Source organism: Typopeltis vanoorti, chromosome 25 (assembly GCF_054136105.1).
Source record: "Typopeltis vanoorti isolate ZY-2024b chromosome 25, IOZ_Tvanoo_1.0, whole genome shotgun sequence".
NCBI classification, from domain to species: domain Eukaryota; kingdom Metazoa; phylum Arthropoda; class Arachnida; order Uropygi; family Thelyphonidae; genus Typopeltis; species Typopeltis vanoorti.
The window spans coordinates 7338106-7361030 of record NC_143573.1 but is presented as its reverse complement, the minus strand read 5'-3'; the positions used below and the strand labels follow the sequence as shown (position 1 = coordinate 7361030).

General features: G+C 33.6%; 1 protein-coding gene across 1 annotated transcript in view; it reads left to right on the top strand.

Annotated features, from left to right (window-relative positions):
- Positions 1-22925, top strand: part of LOC150092515 (AP-2 complex subunit alpha-like) — a 440587-nt gene that overhangs the window by 353204 nt on the left and 64458 nt on the right. The window contains exons 18-19 of the mRNA XM_090414707.1: positions 9249-9422; positions 18383-18594. Of these exons, the coding sequence (XP_090270833.1) occupies positions 9249-9422; positions 18383-18594 (386 nt within the window). The remainder of the gene's footprint in view (positions 1-9248; positions 9423-18382; positions 18595-22925) is intronic.

Sequence of the window (22925 nt, the reverse complement as noted above, 5' to 3'; positions counted from 1 at the left end):
ACTTCTTGGAATATCTATCACATCATAGTAGTTTACTGAGATTCATTGCCCTCAGCTTCCAGTTCTGATATCATATTACTTACATATCAATTTACTTGGTTACTTCTTTTTCATTGTGTACTTTTCTTTGAAATCCTGGAAACTACTGCATTGTTTTACTATACACTGCTTCCCCCCTGTCCCATCACTCCCTATCCACTATTACTCAACAATCCCAGAATTCATTAGTTTTTAAAGCAAAATATCATATAGTGTAATATTCAATCTGGAATCTACTAGACTCAGAATATTTAATTTTACTATGATAACATTCAGCTTATGCTCATTACATTTATCTAACCAGCCTATTCAGATCACCTTGTAGAAAATCCATATCAGAATTATTCTTTATTATCCTATCTTATTGGCATCAAACAATCTGATAACTCTTAAAGGTTTAGCAGTATAATTCACAGCACTGAAAGAAGAAAATAAATTCATTTAGTTGCTAATATTTTTCCAGTTTTTCTGACAAGCATCTTCAGAGCACAGCTAGTTTTGCAACAGTGGAAACAACTTGAAATTGTAAGAACTAGTCCTAATTTGGGTATCCACAACTGCTGGATAAAAACTTTACATATATTAAATTGGAGCAAAATTTTTGGTAGTTTTATTCTGTCATACTTATTGATGTTAGGGATTGTTTTGTTGCTGCTTCTGCTGACACCAGAAAGTAACTTCTAATGACTTAAGTTTAGAACTTCAGTTTTCTTCCGTTTAATCCTGTGTGAAGGAGTGTAACACGTTGTCTGCCAGTTTCATCTTGGCAGAATGATGGCAGTGAATATATATGTTCTCAGAGATGGATTATGATGGTAGATCCTCCTTGCCTCTCCCACAGGTGCAAGAATTTCATACACTCTTGGATGTGACAGAGGATAGTTTTGTCCCTGTGTGAATGGATGGGGATTGCTAATTTGTGTGCTCATTTATTAAGCACTGGGTCTTTATACATATTGAAGAATGGTAGATTGCAGTCTCGTGTTATTTGAATGTAGAACATCAGAGAATATTTAGTATTTTATCTATTTTATAGGAATTTTAGGCATTGGCTAAAAGTATAGAGGAGGTTGAGGTCTAATCATCCAGTCCAACATTACAATGACTTCTCCTTCCCACACACACACACCCTCTACAGAATGTCTTTGTGTTAATTTCGTTTAGTATTGGCTAGAAGATGTTTATGTTGAACAATTAAAGGATGGGAAATTTTGTAGTAACATTTTTGCTCATGTATGATAGAATCCAAAATGGAACAGGTGTGGCATACAAACAAAAAATGTAAAATAACATAACCGTTTACAGATGGATCAAAAAAATTTTATTGTTGAACATAATGTACTCTACACATTGCAAAGTTAATGACAGGCAAAGGCAATCAGGGAAAAGAAGGTGTAGCTATAGTATTGAACACAAAATATGAGACTAATCTTCTTGAATGGCAAGCAGTATCAAGTTTAGTGATGTAGGCAAATATCAGAATGGTGAACTGGACAGTGAGTTATTCGCGTTTTGGTCCCACAGAAGGCTCTACCAAAGTAGAAATGGAGGAATAGTTTGAGATCTTAGTGAAAGCAACTGACACAATGAAAAAGGAAAAGTTGGCCATTGTTGGTTATCTAAATAGAGTAGGAAATGATTGTCAGACATACAAAAATATTTGGGGAAAATTTGGAGCAAAGAGCAAAGCTAATAATAATGGCAAATAACTGTTGGATTTCTGCTCAGGCCATGGACTGGTTATTACTAACACAATATCCCAACATAAAAATGTGCACAAATTCACATGGAGAGAAGAGGCAAGGAATAAGAAAAGTCTCATTGGTTATGTTATTGTTGATAGTGATGTTTTCCTGCTGGTGCAGGACACGAGAGTATACAGAGGATTTGAAATTGGAAGTGATCACCATCATTTCGTATTGAAAAAAAGAACATGTAAGAATGTTTTAAAGTGAATAAAAGGTGAGCAGCTCTCAGGTGTGAACTATAGACTAAAATACACAAACATTATTCAAGAAAATATGAAAGGGTTTGAGAACAGGAACCAAACCTTGGAGGTTCAGTGGCAAATCCTGAAGAAAACATTGATTGATTCAGCCAGATAGGCATGTGGTGAGGTTGTCTGCAAGGATAGAAAAATCTGAGCTCCATTGGCATAGGAAGTTGCAGTGAAGGAAAAGAAGAAAGCATGTTAAAAAATTGATATGCTTTCAAATAAGTCTGTGTGTACTCTTAGAGAATACAGAGACAAATGTAAAAAAGCTGAACACCGTGTAAAATTAGCTAAACAAAAGTCATGAGAAGACTTTAGTAAGAACATAGAAAATAAATAAGAAGATGACAAAATTTCTGGAGGCTGTTGAAAAAGCTCTGAAATGGAGAAAACAGTGCTGTAAAAGGAATTAGAGATGATGAAAACTGGTGAAAAAGATATCATGTATATATATATATATATATATATATATATATATATATAGTAATTACTTCAAAAAATTGCTAAACGAAACAATCTGTGACAGCACAGTAGTAAAATAACTCAACAGGCTTGCAATTCTGGAATAGATATCCATACTTGAAGTAGATAAAGCTTTCAAAATCCTGAAATGTGGAAAGGCAGTGAGAGTAGATGATATTCGATTAAAAATGCTTAAGTATGGAGGTATAAAAGTCTTACAGTGACTGCACTGCATAGTTCACAAGGCCTGGACAGAGGTATGAATTTCAGATGGTTGCAGTAGAGCTCTCATAGTACCCATATATAAAAAGGGAAATAAAACTGAATGTGAGAATTGCAGAGGTATTTCCCTACTGAATGTTCCTGGTAAGATATATGCAAGTATACTTGAAAAACTGTTGAGAAGAATTGTGGAAGGGAATCTTGGTGAAGAACAAGCTGGATTTGGGCCATATAGAGGCTGTCGGGATCAGATTTTCACTTTATGACAAATAGTTGAGAAATCATGGGAATATAACAAAGATCTGTATTTAAATTTTGTAGATCTGGAAAAAGCATATGACAAGGTGCCAAGAGAAAGGCTATTCAAAATGCTACAGTTGTATAGTGTCAGTGAAGCATTAGATCTGCAATACTTAGTCTTTGAGTTGAAAGTCAGCAGTTAGAATTGAAGGAAGTACAGGAAGGTGGTTTAACAATAAATCTGGTGTCAGACAAGGATGTATTATCCTCTCTGTTGTTCATTATCTATATGGATTACATTATGAAGGAAAGGTATTAAACCTGATATCAAAATTGGAGATGTTAATCTGAGATCTTTGCTTTATGTGGATGATGTTATGCTTCTAAATAAATTTGCTATAAGTCTGCAAGATTCCCTGACTAAATTGAATAACTGTTCTAATAGATATGGTATGAAGGTCAGCAATAAAAAGACAATGTGGCAGAATAGGCAAATGTGGCAAATAGGTAGAATCATTTTAAATGTTAACTGCGTTGTGAATGGAGAACCTATAGAACAAGTAAAACATTTCAGCTACTTAGGCAGCACAATTTTTAATGAAGATGGTAAATCAAATATGGAAATAGACAATAGAATCAACAAAGACGGTGTTCAAACCAATTTTAACTTATGGATCTGAGAGCTGGGTTAGAAGTAAAACGTGACCGTAGATATGAGAGTCCTGAGAAAGATTAATGGGTTGAACAGATGGCATCAATGGCATTATCATATTAAAAATGAGGATATTAAGAAATAACTTGACATTGTTAATATCCAGGAATGTGTTAGCAGAGCTAATCTCAGCTGGCATGGTCACTTAAACAGAATGGGCGAGGAAAGATTAGCAAAACAAGTGTTCTCTGTCAGGTTGGCAGGAAAAAGACCCAGAGGAAGACCAAGATATAGGTGGATTGTCAGTAAAAAAAGTACCTTAGGAGATAGAAATATAAGATATCTGATATTGTTGGAGTCTTGACAGGCAACAGATTGATTTGATTACTATGTATCATATCCTGTACACCCCTTGAGGGTGCATGTCAGGAATTTGATGATTAGGATGACGTTGTAAAGTTCGTGAACCATTGGTGTAGATAGAATGGAGCCATACAGAATACCTTTCAAAAAGGTAACTGAACTGGCAGTCTATGTAGGTCTACATAAGTTCTGTTATAATTTCTTTGTGGTTATTTTTAAAACTTCAGTCAGTTTTGGTCATTTATCACAACCTTCTGAGGATCTGCCTATGAAATATTGCAGTATGTGAAAATTTTCATGTAATTTTGCTAAAGCTCGTATGAGACAGAACCAAAAAAAAAAAAAATTATTGGAAAGGTTTTACATTTGATTACTTTGAAGGCCATGGCTGAAGCCCCATTGAGTTAATCCTTATAAAAGGAGAAAGGACACCAAAGTTATTCTGTCACATGGAATACTTGCTTTCCTATCATGAAAGTAAAGGTTGTGGAGCTTTATAAAGTCCCTTTTTATTATTTATTTTATCTAAATTATGTTGCACATCAAGAGAATCAATAAACATGTTATTAAAAAACTAATGAAAATAGCACTGATATTTCATACTGAAATTAACAATACATCATCGGTGTATGGAACAACAAGCAAAGGCGAATTCAACAACCAATTGACCATTGAATGATTGCAATGTGCTAGAGATTTTTTAAAAAAAAAATAATAATAATCAATTCTGATATTTACATAAGATGAGAATCTCTCAAACTTTCAGGGGACAATCATTCAGATTCAAATTAGGCTAGTGTAAAAGGACTTCACAATTGTCTTGAAAGAGATGTTAATGTTTAAAATTACTTTTGGGGAAAATTGAGCCTTATTTCCTCATTACCATGATGTGCAAGACTTATGGGCTTTAAGGTATTCAAAAACAGTATTGACATTTGCTAATTCTTTTTTCAAAAGAACAGCCTGTCTACCCAAAGCATGTTAAAAAGATTCACAAGGAATTTGATAAACATCAGCTGAAGACAGTTTATCTTTTGTAGACGGTAAGAAATAAGAAATTTTGTTGATAGGAAAATGTGGGATCGAGGTGCAATCTCTTCAAAATCCTGCCACTTGGTTTAAAGATGCCAGGAATATATAGGATTTGCACCTGCTTTTTAGCAAAGAATCCTTGGGTGTTGGAACTTAGGATTCATTTACCTGTTGGATTTGATGAGGAATATACCCATCTAATTCCATTAAAGTTTTGATAGAAGCTCTGTTGTAAGACTGAAGGAGAAGAACAATCATATGCTCTATTAATTCATGACCTGACTGATTTTTTGGGAGGTGTAATAATGTATGTATCTGCCGCTAAAGGTAGGTTTCTGATAAATGCTAGTTGATAAAGTAGCAGAGGCCATGCGAGTAAGAAGAATGTCCAAAAAGGGTAAACTATCAGAACTTTCTTTTTCCCATGGTGAACTGAATCTGTGGATGAAGACTATTGATCCAATGTAGGAAGATAGTAAGTTTGCTTTCAGAATGTGGCCAGATGGCAAATATCTCATCAACATAGAAAACCAAGAAAGAGGGTTGAGGATGAATGGATGAAGACAAGGTATCTTTGAGATGGTTCAAATAATAATTAACTAAAGGTTGGAGATAGAGGGCTGTCTAGGACTTTACATTTAATCTGTTTCTAGATCTTATTTTTCCAACTGAAATATCCTGGTTGAAATTTAGATATCTCCACCACATCAGGAGGAAAACCATCATATAGAGATTGCTGTTGTTAGACAAGAGAATGTTGCTAAATAAAGAAACAATATCAAAACTGACTAAAATAAATGTGGAATTCTTCCTGAATGATCTGGATTATTCAATGTTGCACTTAATAAATGTGATACAAGATTTGCAATTCTATATGTGAGAGAATCAATACAATTCACAATGGGTTATACAGGATAGCCTTCTTTGTGGATTTTTGGAAGACCATATAAATGAGTCCTTCCAAAATGAGTAATTTTTTACAAGTATTTTCATCTCAGCCAACATCTTCATCAAGGAGGTTATTTAATTGTCTGATGTGTGTGTGTTAGTAGGATTTTAACCAATTTCTTGATAGGTGGAGGTCTGTGACAGGAAGATTAGACCATGGAAAAAGGAAGTTCTGGTAGTTTATCCTTCTTGGATGTCCTTCTTACTTGCATGGCCTCTAGTACTTTGTGTCAACCAGGGTTTATTGAAACCTACATTTACTGATAAATATATACGTCAAAAGTCTGCTTGTCACACCTCTTAAAAAATCAATGTTATCAAGTCACTAAGAGCATATAATATTTGCATTTTTACTTAGACTTACAGCAAGATCATCTTACTATCAAAACTTCAATAGAATTAAATGAATATAAGTTCATCAAATCCATTGGATGATTGAATCATACATTCCAACATCTAAGGATTCTTTGCTAGAAGAGTGAATGTAATTTAACACACTTTGATATAGGTTCTGTGTAGTGTTTTGGAAAAGTGAACTCAATGTTATACTTGTGATTCTTGTGTTTCAAGAATGGTTGCATACTCTAATGCTGTAGTTTGATAAGAAATGGAAGTGTAAAGGTTATTCTAAGTTTCTCTAAAGTATACGCTTTTAGGAGTTACAATGATTAGAACATTAAGTGACAGTGAGACCAACACATTCCAAAATACCATTGTCTATTTATCAATATTTTATGAATGGACTGTTAATTGTGACTGAAATATACTTGGTGTATTAGGTTTATTAAAATAAAAGGATTATAAAAATATTCAGGCTTCAACACTTTTTTTTTTTTTCACCAATGTTTGTGCAATACACGTCTACACTGCTTCTTTGGAGCTTGTGAATTTTATTTTCTCTTGATAATTTTTTTTTAATTAGCATTTTAATCTCATTTAAAATTAATCTTTTTAAATGTTCATTTCTAAATTCAAGTCTTGGCCATGTTTAATCTGTGATTTGGGTTAATTTTAAAAACCTGCAATCAAATTGATTAAAGCATCATCATCATGATCCTCCTTAAGAGACTTCTGTTTAAAAATAGTGACACCTAAGTTGAATAAAGGAATGGAGTAAACCACGATATTAGTAGAATTCCCGAAACATTTGACAGAATGTTTCATGGAAAGTTGTTTAACCTAGAAGTAAATAAAGACAAAAATTTCTTAAACTTTACTAATAGGAATCTAAATAATATTTGAGAAATTGGGGGAGGAATTGAGATTGACCATTTGTAGCTCTATAGTTGGCTATAGCTTTTTGTTAGATATATGTTAATGATATTGCAGATGGATTGAAGGAAGGTAACCAGTTTGCTGATACTAATTTAGGCAAAATGATATGTCTAAAAATAAATTTGATGTGCCATAAAATATGTCTGCAATTTTGACCCTTTTTTTTTTTTTTTTTTTTACAAAACTTCCACCACACAATAATTCTTTTAGTAAACACATGCCATGATAGCTCCCATGAAAACAACAAAATTTGACTCAACTCTGATCGGTGTAATTCTGTGTTGTGCACATACTTACTTACTGTCCTCTTCCGTCGGGGATGTGCTGAGTCTTCCATGTTTCCACAACAACCTCCAGGAGTCTCGGTTTCTTGCATGGCTGGTGAGTTGTCTATATGTTTGTAATCCAGAGTTGACCTTTATGTTGTTATCCATTTAGTTCTTAGTCTTCCTTTTTTCTTTTATTCTTTTACAATTTCTCCATTTTGTTTTATTTATTTTTCTGAGACATTTCATCTCGAGAGCCTCCAGTTTTCATATCTCTGTCATCTTGAGTGTCCAAGTTTCTGAAGCTAGCACAGTGCGTATTATAATTACATATATAATTTTATTTTTTTTTAGAGGTTTGGAGATTTTATTATTTTTCCAGATTTTACCTAGCTTATTAAATGATGACCATGCAGTCGATATTCTATGTTTAATAGTGGTCATGGTATCTAGGTGTTCTGTTATTACTGTTCCTACACTGTTGTACACATACCAGCCACTAAATTAGAAACTTACTTTACGTATAGGCATGCGATTGCCAATACTGATCTTCTTCAATTCCCTGCTCATAGTTTGGTGAGATATGGACTAGGAACAGTCTTCGTTAATTGCTTCAGTCAGTTGCTGCGCGCGCACACACACACACACACACACACACACACACACAGGAAGTTCTGTTTGCCCATACAAACCTCAGATGATCGCGATCTTGTTCCTGGCAGACTGTCTTAGAGCCACAGTTATGCCTCTTATACAAGCAATTTGGGTTATTTTTCCACTGATTAAATACCTGGGATATCTCATCTTTTGAGAAACCAGTCAGCTCTGCTGTCTTCAAAATTGTGGCTCCAGCTAGACAGACACTCACAATAAGCTCTTTATCAAATTCCAAAAGATTCTTTGTTTTTATTATTGTGAACAACTGTTGATGATTACTAATCAGCAGCACTCTTAAATAGTTGCCTAGAACATGCAATGACCAAGCATTTTGTATATACACTGTGTATGTAATTTACTTACATCTACATAAAGGTTTGTAATTCAGTAACTGGTATGTGTATTTAAATAATTAAATGGTGTTGATCCTAATGTCATTGTGGTTGAGTGGATATAGTACTAAGCATAGTTTCATTGTTTAAATTCGTCGTTAGTTAAGAGTTGTCTTTTCCTTGATATAACTTGATTTTTATAAAAACAATTTGATTTTTTTGTTCTCATTGGATAATTTTAATGGAAATTAGGTTAACCAAAATTTGTGTATGGTACATATGCCAGAAACTGGCTTTTGGTTAAATCATTGTGTTAAAGAATATATCTTTATATCTTTTTATATCTTTATTTTGTAATGGAAGGGATGGATTTCTTGGGATGGGTATCACTTTTTTTTTTTTTTAATTTGTTACCAAATTTTTATCAGTTTTATGCCACCTGCAAAAACAAACAGATAACTGGAAGTTAGTGTCCTGAATCTCTTTTCATGCTGCCTCAGGCTTCCGTTAAATAAGATGTCACACCTTACCATGAAAATTAGATGCCGAGATTTATGGAGAGAGATAGTTGTGGGGTTTGTATCTCCTTCACCATTAAATCCATGGGACTCTAAAGTATGTGAACAGTAGAACAGGAATATTAAAGCAAAGGATAATTAGCATGTACACCAGTTAATATGAAAATGATTTTTTAAAAAAATTAAAGATTTTCTTGTGCTGTTAATAAATAAAGAACACTCTTTCATGTATTCCTGATTTTATTTTAGGCTACAGTTTTAGAAGAGATGCCACCGTTTCCTGAGAGAGAGAGTTCTATTTTAGCAATTTTGAAGAAAAAGAAACCAGGGATGAGCGAAGGATTGAGTGCTGCATTAAAGGATCATCCAATTTCCATAAATGCTGGCAACAATACAGTAACCACACATAATGATATTAACTCAGTAAGGATTCGGTATTTGTTTCCCTGTTCTCATTTGGAGTAAACTTAATCATCAAGCAAATTAATCTAGTTCATTTGGAGTTACTATTTTGTAATAGTTTAATATTTTTATGTTTAGAGGAATAGAATCTACTGTATTTCAACATTTATAATAGCCTATTTCATCTAGTAAACATATGCCCTGTTTGTAAATTTACATGTTAATTTGCCAGACTGAATGGCCAGAGTTTACCTGTTCTCCAACCACTTTGCAACTCAAATCCTACCATAGCATAAATGTTCTTACTTTTAATGTTAAAAAACTTTTAGAATAGTAATTCCTAAAGTTTTCTTATTCATAAAAACTTTGGGAATTACTCAAAATTGTCTTCAATTATTAATGTTGCTAGACATTGATGTTTTGCTTGCCAATGACAAAGCTGCTTTCAAAAAACGATATATAAATGCAAATGACTACATCAATTTTACATCTTTTTTTAAGCACATTCAAGACTACTTTGGCTGCAGAATCATTAATAAGGTCTAAGAATTTATTTTGTATTTCATCTAGAACTCAGTCCATCCCAGAGAAATGGGTTTCTCACCAAATCTATTTTCTGCTTTAATATCAGGAATATTCTTATAAAATTCTGTTTGCAGGACAAGTCAGGTATTCTCTTATTTGTTGTTTAAATTCTGTGGTAGTTTGTATTTGCTGAAAGGTTTAACATTTTGACATATGTCAAGCATTCCTCACACCATGCATTTTTTTAAATATAATTATCATTTTGTTAGAAACATGTCAAATATAGTCATCAATTTAAGCACTTTTGTATCTTTTCTTTTGCATCTTCAAATTTAATCATTCCCGATTTGCAGTGTATTCACTAAATATTCTAATCTCATTTCAGTATTTTCTGTGTCTAATCTATACAAATCTATAGACACTATCAGATGGAAGATCTTGGTTTCAAGTACATAAACACAGCAACGTACATCAGCCCTTATAGAATCAGAGGATGTAATTGCTTGGCAACATTGATATCTTTTAATTGTTGAGGAATATGCACCTTTCTTGTGGTGAGCGGGCTGCAATCATAAAGTGGAACAAAGCATAGGACACGTGATTCTCTTTTTTTCAAAAGGCTTACAGAAAAATTTATTTTGATATTAAAAATATATTTGCAGTACCTTAATAAATGCATGTAATATCTGTTATTTCATCAAGTAGAATTGAGAAAAAGAAATTGGAATTCTTTTAATTTTTTACTGTTGAATTTACTGTTGAAACCATGGAAATAGCAAACAATTTTATGCTTAAAACCATATTACTGGAAAGAGGTACCTGACTACCTTTTTGAGTGCTATCATAAAGTACAGATCACACAATTTTGATAGTACATGGCAATATTAGGTTCCTTGATGATATGTGGTCTTCTTTCCTCTTTAGGTTATTGAAATGTTACTAAATGTTAAGTTCCTGCTTATTTCTTGGAAGAATTCATTTTGCACTTTGTTCCTTAAATTAAGTTCTCTTTAATTCAAACTAAGATTTCTCTTTGCATTTGATTCTGGATGACAACTATTCAGATATAATAATTTTGCCAGTTTCAGTGAATCATTTGAAAGAGTGTGAAAACAAATGAGGTACAGAGGCTAATGTACGTCATTCTTTTTAGATGTGAAACCATGCTTCAAATACATCATCAGATTCCTGATGCATAGCATCAGGGTAGGTGTACAGGATATTGGGTTGTATTACATGAGAAATTCACATCAACACCTTCCTGTTGATAGTTTTCTTTCAAATTATAATCTATCAGGATTCTGGTATCAGATTTCATATTTTGGTTCTTCAGCATTTCATACTATATCAATCCATCTAAATCTGTCTTTTCCCTACCATCCTGGCAAACAAATTTTGCTAACCTTTCCTCTCCCATTCTGTTCGTTATCATAGCACTTTCGATAAGCTGCGGTCATTCATTCCTTGAATGCTGTCAAGTTTCTATCTTCATTTTGAATATATGACTTGCCATTTATGCCATTTGTTCACTGCAATAATTTTTCTCAGAACTGTCTGTGGTATCAAATATTCAGTCGACTGAGTGTAAACTACTATTTATCTTATCTTTAAAAAAGTGAATATCTCTAATATGGCAACTAACTTCTGCTACAGCACCATGCAATTGCACTTCGATTATCTGACTCTTAAGTTTTGAAAATGGCAAATTGCCTTCCCATTGTGTTTGGATAAACAGTAGATTACTGTAGTTCTCACCCAACTCTCAGATCTTTAAGTTAAAATTTGTGTTTGAATACTATATGCTAGGCTAATTTCTCTTATATTCCATATAAATTTATTCACTTGACTCCTTATCATATCAGTTTTGCTAATTCTGTTGTCTCTTTCCATATTTAGTTTGCCATCTTCATTAAAAATTGTGCCTAAATTGCTGAAGTGTTTTACTTGTTCTTATATGTTCTCCATTCAGGATGCATTTGATGGTTTCAGTATTCCTGTCTATTTTCATAGTTTCAGTGTTTTTATTGTTAAATTTTCATTCCAAACTTATTACTGCTACTATTCAATTTAATCAGAGAATCTGCAGACATCTACTGGATTTGTTTAGGAGTGTAGCATCACATCATATGCATAAAGAGCTGAGTTGAATATCTCTAATTTTGATATCCTATATATCACATATATATACAGGAGAGCAACATGTCACTCTCCTGTATGTATATGTGATCTGTATAGATGAACAACAGCGGAGATAATACACCCTTGTCTCAAACCTGATTTAAAATCACACCATCTTCTTGTACTTTCTTTTGGTTCTACCTGCTGACTTACAACTCAGATATAGACTGAGTCTTGATATAATGTATTGCTTGATATAATGTATCTACATCATATAATTGCAGGGTTCAGATTAGCTTTTCTCTTAGTATCTTATCATATGCCTTTTTCAAATGTACAAAGTTAAATACAGATCCTTGATGTATTCCTATGATTTTTCAAAACTGTCTTTAAGAGAATCTGATCCTTGCTCTTCAAGTTTCTCATCCACAATATTTTTTAGCTTCTTTTGAAGTATGCTTGCATTAAATTTTATCCAGAACAGTTTATGGGAAAATTCCTTTGTAATTCTCACATTATTTCCATTTTCATAGATGAGTACTATGAGAGCTCTACTCCAATCATCTGGAATTCACTCTTATGACCAGGCATCTGAATTACATAGTGTAACCACTGAAATTTTTACCTCCATAATTGATCATTTCTGCTCAAACTTCTAAGTAATTACCCCAGATATCTTGAATATGTTTATCTTCAGTTTTTTTTTTTTTTTTTCATGTTGCCTCTTTTTACTCTACTCTTTCCTCCATTTCTAAGCTTCAGTACCTTCTTTATATTCTTACCAAAGTTTTCCCATGATTTATTGAACTACTTTTATACATTTCCTCTCTCTTACATTTTTCTCTTTATTCTCCCAGAGCACATGCTGATTTACTTACTAGGACCATTTGATTTTTCCCTGACTGCCTCTTAACTTCCTGGGTCCAGTGTAGAGGTCTGATTTTTCTATCTTTGTAGACAATTTCACCATGTTCTCTCCTGGCTGAATCATTTTTTTTTTTAAGTGTTTACCACTGAGTCTCCAAGGTTTGATTCTTATTTTAAAACTCTTTTCTTGAATAATATTTATATATTTAAATTTACCTCTGAAAGCAGCTTGACTTTTCTTTTTAAGACTTTCTTGCACTCTTTTCTTTTTAATGGTATTTAACTTTATCCTGCTCAAAACTAAATGCTGATCACTTCCTATTTCAATCTCCCTGTATACTCCTGTTCTGAACCAGCATTGAAGATATTCAACAATAAACATAGTTAATGAAGCCTTCCTTATTTCTTTTGATTATTGATACTAATATAATTCATACACATGATTAAATGACTGCACATGTAAATTACATAAGGAAGATGAGGAATTTAATATAAACCACTAATTCAGGGAGCACCATGGGCTCACCCATCCTTTCACCACTTCTATCAAATTATATCTTGGAATACTTAAAAGAACGGCTTCACTACTATCACCCGTTGTCCCTCTGCTTCCTTTTGTTATGTTCAGGAGGTGTTTTGCTATTTGTCCATACATAAATGAAGAATTAGACATTTCTTAGATAAAATTAATCTTTTCTCTAGAATAAAACTAACATTAGAAAAAGAAAATAATGAGTTAATGGAGTCGTTCCTTTCTTGGAGTCACTTGTAAAGAGAGAAGTGGATGACTCAGCTTTTCTGTTTGATGCTCACAGGAAGATACATTCTTCAGGTCTCTTGTCCATAGTGCACATCATTTGTTCTTTTGGAGACGCACTACTTTTGCACTCTTTAACTACTGTTCATTTCTTCTATTCTATAGTGGTCCATTCTCTTTGTGTCTCTTAACTTTGATGTGATGAGATACTCATCATGAAATATTTAGTTTCTATTAAATTTCTTATGTAATTTATGTGTGTAGTCATTTAATCATTTTTTCTTGTTTTCTTCTCCATCTGAATATGTGTACCTATTTATGCTGGAACATATTGGTAATGACTAGTCAATCTCCTGAACAGAAATCTTAGCTGTACTTAGTTATACTATAAATTAAAGATTCCAAGAAATTATATTCATCATTATGTCCATCATACTGTAGCATGAATCTAAACATGACAAGACTAATTTTCATTCCTCCACAGTCCATCTTTTATGTACCTTGGTATATGCCAAACTCTGTTCATTATTATTAACAAAGAGCATCAGTATTTTAACTTAGCTAGTCTTATTTTAGGTTTTGTCATTTGTAGCCTTCTTTTCTTCTGCAATTTAGCACCTGTAGACTTGGGTATGCTTAATTCTCACTTAATTCCCTTTCATCTCCCTCTTACTTTTGGTAGGAGATATATTTCATCTCTTAGCGTGAGATAACTTCCCTGCTTTTCGGAGGCCTGAAATGACATGAAAAAATTTAATGTTAGGTCTCTAGAAATAGGGTTTTCAGACTATGTAAAAAAAAAAACAAAAAAACTGTTGTTTTTTTTACATATAAATTTTCATAAATAGGAGCCATGTAATAATAAAAATAATAATAAAAAAACTGCTCAGCATATATGGACATTTTCTCCAAGTTATATTAAACTGTCATTCCTCTGATCCAAAATACTGGCTTTTTCTCACTGTTTAGCATGGAAAATCAAAATGTTGAGTGGTCCCAAATCCTGATATGTGTCAGTCAGGTATTCTTTATTCATCAATGAAATACCATTTCCTCAAAATAGATTAATGTTCATAATGAAATTTATGGTCTGAAAATTCTTATAATTGAGATAAATTTTAATTGTAGCATCAGTAAAATATATGGTGTAAACTTCTTGACAATCTATTAATGGAACTAAACATGTTTTGCAATCCTCTCAATAGGGGAGCATACTATATATAGCATTTTTCTAAATTAGTTGCTGGGCCTTTTGTAGGATGTACCTTTCAATGTGACAGCATTGCCTCTTTCTCCTAAAAAGCATCAATTTTTTACTATTAATTAATATACTACTTACCATCTAAATAGACAAATTTGACTCTTTTGTATTGACATATTAGTTGAATATCTATTCCAATGGCTTTAACAGGCCTTTAAGGCCCACAGCCTTCCAAGCATGCTTGGATTTCGTAACCGAAATACAAGGATAGAATGGCCACTCATATGCCTCAAAGTTGTTCATCTGTCCCATTAATTTTGCACACGTGGGTCTTGCTTCCATAGCGTCTTCTCCGAACAGCTTAGGTCTCCATGTGCCGTATGCACGTGATACCGCTTGGGGCAACTTCTTAATTCGATGGTTTGCCCTTGAACTATGACCTTGTTTTCTCACTTTGTTACATGCAATTTATGCAGCAATTCATTGTGTATCAATCTTAACAAGTAATATAACATTTACTAAACTTCACTATCAAATATGCAATCTAGTAGTATAATAAATTTAGTTTAATCGTTTATCCAAGTGTGAGCAAACAAAGTTTGCACCTGAAATTATCTTCAGGACGGTACAACATCAGGCAACTCGTTGCAAAGGTGGAGCAAGCCAACATCACTCCTATCTCAGTATCTTCCATAATGCAAAACACATCTCCTTGCAGATATGTATAATGTTATGTATTAAGGGAAGGGCCATTACCCAGACTAGTTTTGACCTTTATTGAGGTCTCTTCAGTGGGAGCCAGGCCCAAGTAGTGATACCAGGCAGAAACATCAGCAAGGTCATCTCTACCTATAGGAGTTGCCAAATGGTCAAAGTTTGTGCCTGAAAGTATCTTCGGGACTGGGGTAAGGTGGTACAACATCTAAAGTGTGAGCAAACAAAGTTTGTTCACACTTGGATAAAGGATCATCATCATCATACGCATCAAGGATTTAGGCCTAGCATGGCCTGTTCTTCCGGCCTTAGAAGTCATCGTTGAATTGTTTAAGAGGACGTCCTGGTTTTCTTTTTTGGATTTTGCACACGTGGGTCTTGCTTCCATAGCATCTTCTCCGAACAGCTTAGGTCTCCATGTGCCGTATGCACGTGATACCGCTTGGGGCAACTTCTTAATTCAATGGTCTTAATTGGATAAAGGATTAAACTAAATTTATTATAGTCTAACCAAGTGAAAAATAAACTTTCAACATCTTTCTCTAAATCCAGAGTAATTTAATAAAAACTTGGCACACCGTTTGGCAACTCCTATAGGTAGAGATGACCTTGCTAATGCTTCTGCCTGGTATCTCCACTTGGGCCTGGTCTCACTGAAGAGACCTCAATAAAGGTTGAAACTAGTCTGGGTAGTGGCCCTTCCCTTAATGCATAACATTATACATATCTGCAAGGAGATGTGTTTTGCATTATGGAAGATACTGAGATAGGAGTGATGTTAGCTTGCTCCACCTTTGCAACGAGTTGCCTGATGTTGTACCACCTTACCCCAGTCCTGAAGATACTTTCAAGTGCAAACTTTGTTTGCTCACACTTGGATAAAGGATTAAGCTAAATTTATTATAGTCTAACCAAGCGAAAAATAAACTTTCAACAATCTAGTAGAAATTCTTTTATACTGAATTATACACAATTTTTCTTCTTAATCACTGTATTCTATATTTGTCAAGATATATATAATATATACTAGGATGCAAGCATATCCTCTCAGGGTCTAACTTGTTAAATTGTGACTGAATAAATTCCTAATGAATTTTATTCATTCAAAATTCAGCACTGCATTAGTACACCTAAATCTTGGCCTTCCTCTTGGTCTTTTTTCTTGCCATCCTGGCATCAAACACCTGCTTTGCTAATTTTCCTATTCTGTTTAAGTAACTATTAGTAACTTACATTAGCTCTGTTCACACATTCTTAAATGCTTAGTGTCAAGTTTTAATATCTTCATTTTGAATATATTTGCCACTGATGCTTTGTTTTGCTTTTCTAATTTTTCTCAAACTCTCATATTTGTGGTCTCAGATATTCAATCAGCTTTTATTTTTAACCCAGCTATCATATCTGTAAGTTAAAATTGATTTGAACACTGTCTTGTCTATTGCCAGTTGAGTATTTTGACTAATTTCTCTTATATTCCATATAAATTTATTCAGTTGGCTCTCTCTCCCACCATACTGATTTTGTTTATTCTGTTCTCTCTGTCCATATTGAACTTGATATCTTTACAAAGAATGGTACAAAATAGCTGAAATATTGTTCTTAGTTTCTAGTTTCTCCATTTTGGATGCAGCTGGCGTGTTTCATATTCCTGTATTCTCATGGTATCTTTTATTCCTGATTTTCATGCCAAATTTGTTACATTAGTTAAGGAATCCTGTAGACTTGAAGGAGATTCAATAAATTAAAAAGTATATATGTTTTATTTAAAGAACACGTCTTTTTTGATAACTTATTTTTATTTTCTACTGTTTTAAACTTCAACACTAAGACTATCTCTCCATTGTAGAAAACTAATGAACTTAACGTAAACATGGGCATAATTTCTTGTCAAGTATATCTGGTGTATACCTGCAGATGAGGCATGAATGTAGCACACCCTCTTGCATGATGTCAATGATGAATCAACTTACTAGTTGTGTAAACAAGTTCTAATACAAAATGACTGACAGGAGTCCACAGTCAGTGAAGCAGTATATATATATATATATAGTCCAGCAAGAATCATATTCTTATAGTTAATCTTCATCTAACTAATGCCAGTTATATTGACATAGTATTTTTGTAATTCCTCTACCAGCTCTCTTTTTAAATCAGTGCTTCTTACACATTTAACTTACTTTATACCCTGAACACAGATTTTGAAGTAGTGAGACATAACGTTACTCATACAGAAAAATATATCATAATGTAGCTTCTCTTTATGATATATTTTTCCATTTTATTTTATATATTTATTTAAATATATATAAATAAATAACGCACTGCATAAACTCTGGCTATTTCTCTTTTGAAGAAAAACTGTATAAACAAACCACTGGCTTAGCTATGGGAAGCCCATTATCTCCGGTCTTAGCCAATATTTTTCTAGAAGACTTTGAAGAGAGAGCTATTTCAAATGCAACATTAAAACCTATTTAAAACCCATTTTTATATATAATATAAACATTTATAATATATTTTCTCCCGGAAACTCTGGTTTTTCATCCTGCATACCGACAAATCGCCCCTTCAGAACACACACGCAATTTACAGACAAAAAATACTAGTTGTGGTGGTGGTGGAGGCAGTTGTAGGTGTCCTCCCACGATGAGTCTTCAGACTCCTTGGAGGTTGTCAGGAATAATAATAATAAAGAGAATATTACTAATATAAAACTTGAATTGTATTGTATGTGAAATATATTTGTTTTACTCAGTTGGAAGTATAAGCTAATAGAAATCTGTTCATTATCTTTATCAGACATCTCCACCTTCAAACACAGCCACTGTAGATTTACTTGGAATCTCAGTAACTCCTCCTGAAACACAATCAACTGTTGCCCAACCTGCAGGAACAACGAATGATCTTCTGGTAGATGTTTTTGGGGATGCATCTCCTCCTACTTCTACTGCTCCTACTACTCCAGCTGCCGGTACTGGAATTGTTATTAGCAATGAAGAAGGTCTGCAGAAGTAAGATTTCTTTAAGTTAGTCCTTGATTATTTAATTACTGTTAAGAAACTCAAAAATATAAACATAAGTTTCCTTTGTTACTAAAATATTGAAACTTTTAAGTGATTTTGCACTTTAAAATAAGTTATTTTAAATTCTTCATATTGAAAAATCTGTTGCGGGGGGGGGGGGGGGGAATCAACATTGGCAACCTTCTTCATCCTGTAGTATATCAGCAGGTGAATTTCTACAATATTTGTAATGATAACATTAGCGAAAAATAAGATTCTTACAGATGAGAGCAGGAGTAGTAAGATTGTGTGTGTGTGTCAATGTTGCAAGTTTCATTTTTATTAAGTTGCGCATTACTTTAGTAATTGCTAAGGAATGTCCTAAGTTTTTATATATCGATTACCTCTCTTTTTACAAGTTTAAAGTGGCTGTTCCCCCCCCCCCCCCCCCCCCAGATATTGATAATAAGAATAGGAATATATAATTAAGACTTGGTTTTTCCAAAATGTCCTTTGGCTTGGATGGAATAGCAGCAACTTGTTTGAAACTTGTGGATCATTGAGAATAATGGATAGTGAAGAAAGGCACATTGACATTGGCCAACAAGGGAATAGTAAGAAGAATAGAATATTAAAAGCAATTATGCTGTCGAGTGATTAGTGTCTCCAGTGTGGATATTTGTAAAAATCTTTAAATATTTTTCATTGCTTACTGTGTTCACTGCATGAAGTTGAAAAACCTCCATATTTGATTTCTATTGCAGTATAACTAGATTATCTAATTCTTAACTTACCTGTGGTACTAAATACTTAATAGGTTTACAGCCTTTCTTAGGTGAAGTTCACATAAAGGTGAGGTTATGTGGGATAAGAAGTAAATGGAGTAAATCTGTTTTGATTGCACTTTCTCAGATTCCTAGCTTGAAATATGTGAATCTTGCCTGCAAAAGTCTGTTAGCCTATAATATTTAGTATCTGGAAGCCCTGCTCAAGAGACCAAACATGCTAAACATATCAAAAGCGAGAAGTGACTTAAAAATCAGGATAGGATTAGTAGTGGTGTGACACCAGGCAATGAAATTCATCCTAAGGACATTCACAAAACATGCATGCTTGTGGTTGTATTCAAACCTCCTGCATGTGTGAAGATTCTTTTAGTGGTTGTAAGTATTGTGGTGGAAGGGAGATGCAGTCGTGCATTCTCAGACATACATTCCCAGCTATAACTTTTAATCCTAAGAGATTAGGAAGTCTTGCCTTGTTTTTGGAAACCACCTAAACTGAAACAGGTGCAATAAAGAATTGTAAAGCTTTACACAATCTGCATGTACTAAAATATGAGATGTTATACAAAGATGACACTTCTATGATATAGAAAAGTACTGCTGGCAGGAAATCAAAATGGAACTATTTCCATAACAAGCAGCAATATTCAGCATCAGTATACAGAATAATTGCATGTTCAGTGAGTCATCATCATCAAATTCCTGCTATGTACCCTCAAGGGGTGTACAAGATAAGATAGTACTACATGAAAAATTTACATGATTACTGACTTCCTATCTACAATTGTCCTCCAGATCAGTCTGTTACTTGTCAAGACACCAATATTATCAGATCTTATATTTGTGTCATCTAAAGCACTTTGTACCGTATCAGTCCAATTATATCTTGGTCTTCCTCTGGGTCATTTTCCTGACAACCTGGCAGAGAACGCTTCTTTTGCCAATCTTTTCTCGCCCATTCTGTTTAAATGACCATACCACCTGAGATTAGCTCTGCTAACCCATTCCTGGATGCTGACAATGTCAAGTTCTTTCCTAATATCCTTGTTTTTAATATGATATTGCCATTGATTCCATCTGTTCATGCCTTTCTCAGGATTCTCATATCTGTGGTCTCTAGTCTTTGGTCAAGTGTTTTATTTCTGACCCAGCTATCAGATCCATAAGTTAAAACTGGTTTGAACACTGTCTTGTATACAGCTAATTTAGTGTTCCGACTAATTTCTCTCTTATTCCATATGAATTTATTCAATCAACTTCCTACAGTAATACTTAGTGGTTTGTTACTATATATATATATATATATATTCTTGTATCTTAAATGTTTCTTCATCACACAATATTCCTTTATATCTTTTATGGTTCTTTATATCATTTAATTATATATATATATATATATATATATATATATATATCTTTATTTCTTATCATATATGTGTTTCTTTAACTTATTATTCGTTTTCTATTATTTCCCTTCTTTATTGTTCTACCTTAAGTATAATTTTTCTTGCCTGGGATCTCCAGATATTTATTTGATTGAAGACTGCACCTCTGAAATTCCCCTATAGGCAAAAGAAAGTTTTTATACCCTAGTAGATCAATTAATCACTTAAATCCTATCTTAGTCAAGGTTTGTAGTCATGGCGAAATTTACTCATAAATCACTACTAATCAATGGGGTTCCGCTATCAGGTCCAAAATAGTCATTTTTGGATCAGTGCATTGCAAAGAGATTGAATCAGACAACTATTTTTTATCAACAATAACAACAAGTTTAATTTCTGATCACATAAAAATACATATCACTTGAAATCACAAGATTCATTTATGAAAGGTAATTCTTAGTCTTTCTCGATCACTCAACTTGGTTTCTATTGAATTCTCTCACACTTACTTAGACTGTCAACAAGCATACTTTATATTACAAATATCAGCATGTTATGCCTATAACATGATATCGTTAGTTGCGCTTGACATTCCTAATTTAGCATCAATCAAAATACAACATACATGTTTACAAATATATCTCTCAGAATCTCATTCCTTTCAAACACTTAATCACAATCCAATTTCTCACACTTACTTAGTTAGACCTTCAACAATCATACTCTATATTACAAATATCATAAGATTCAATCATGAGTACACATATAATCAATCAAGGAAATTTCAATAGTGCAATATTTTCTCCCAGAGAAATTAACTGCGCTCATGCTTCACTCATTTGCGATTACACACGTTTACGAGAAATATTAACAATCAAAATACTATCTCCTTAAACTGAACAATTTAACAGTGCGATAGGGAATTCTTTCTTAATTCACAAACAATAAATGAATATGTAGACTCACATGGGTCTCTTCCTATCTTGCATGTCTTCCATCCTTCTGGTTCCTTATTTCAGAGCTTGAGTGCGGTTTCTCTCTTCCGTTCCGCGTTTTGGAATTCTCCGGGGCACCGATGAATAGTCATAGCAGCATGCGGGATATAGGGTAGGCGTACCGGCGTCTTGAACTGCCCGCTGAAGGATTTTTGCATAGACCTAGTCGCACTTATTCGACTACAGGGCCTTTACGGCACGATTTCTCCTTAACTATCACCTCTGGATATCTTCAGCTGTGACTGGAAAGACATTGGATGGGTCTCTCCACCCTCCCCTCCGGAACTTACACCTCTCGGAATCCTCGATCTCTCGTGGATGGTTCACTCAGGATGAAGAAAAGGAAGCCTTTCACATCTCCAAACCAACCATTTTATACACCAGAGTCCCTTCACCTTTGATTAAGTTTTTGGGACCCCTAGCATCCCCATGCCAGTCTTGCTAGTAGTTTGGAGAACCCTGTATAATGTTTCTCGAAAATTCGTCAACAATCTTACTTCCTCCCTTTACTGCCTTAATCTTGCCTACAGGCTTTTCTTTTTGGTTTGTGCCGTGCCTTTTCAATATTGACCTTGAAGGTCACCTGCGATGGGTCTTGTAAACAATCTTCAAAATACATGCCAAATTTCGGGCAATGCTCTTGGTTTCAATACTTCTATATCTCTTCTTAAACAATGAGCGAGTTAATTCCCTTTGGGCTTATTTTGCTCTTTATACAGATGGCTTTACATAGAAAACTAAAATATATATTTGTACAAGAAAATTCAGGTGAATTCCTACTGTGAAAAGTCAATGTTTTTAGATAATTTATTTTAGCAACATCAAAATTTTACACTACTATACCAGCTTAATTGATTCTGTTGTCTATTTCCATATTTAATTGACCATCTTCACTAAAAAAATTGTGCCAAAGTAGGTGAAATGGTTTACTTGTTCCACAGGTTCTCCATTCACAATGCAATTGACATTTTCAACGATTCTGCCTATTTTCATTGTCTTTGTCTTTTTATTGCTGACCTTCATACCATATCTATTACAACAGTTATTCAATTTAGTCAAGGAATCTTGCAGACTCGTAGCGGATTTATTGATAAGTTTGATATCATGTTTAATACCACTTTCCTTCATAATGTGATCCATATAGATAATGAATAACAGAGGGGATAATGTACATC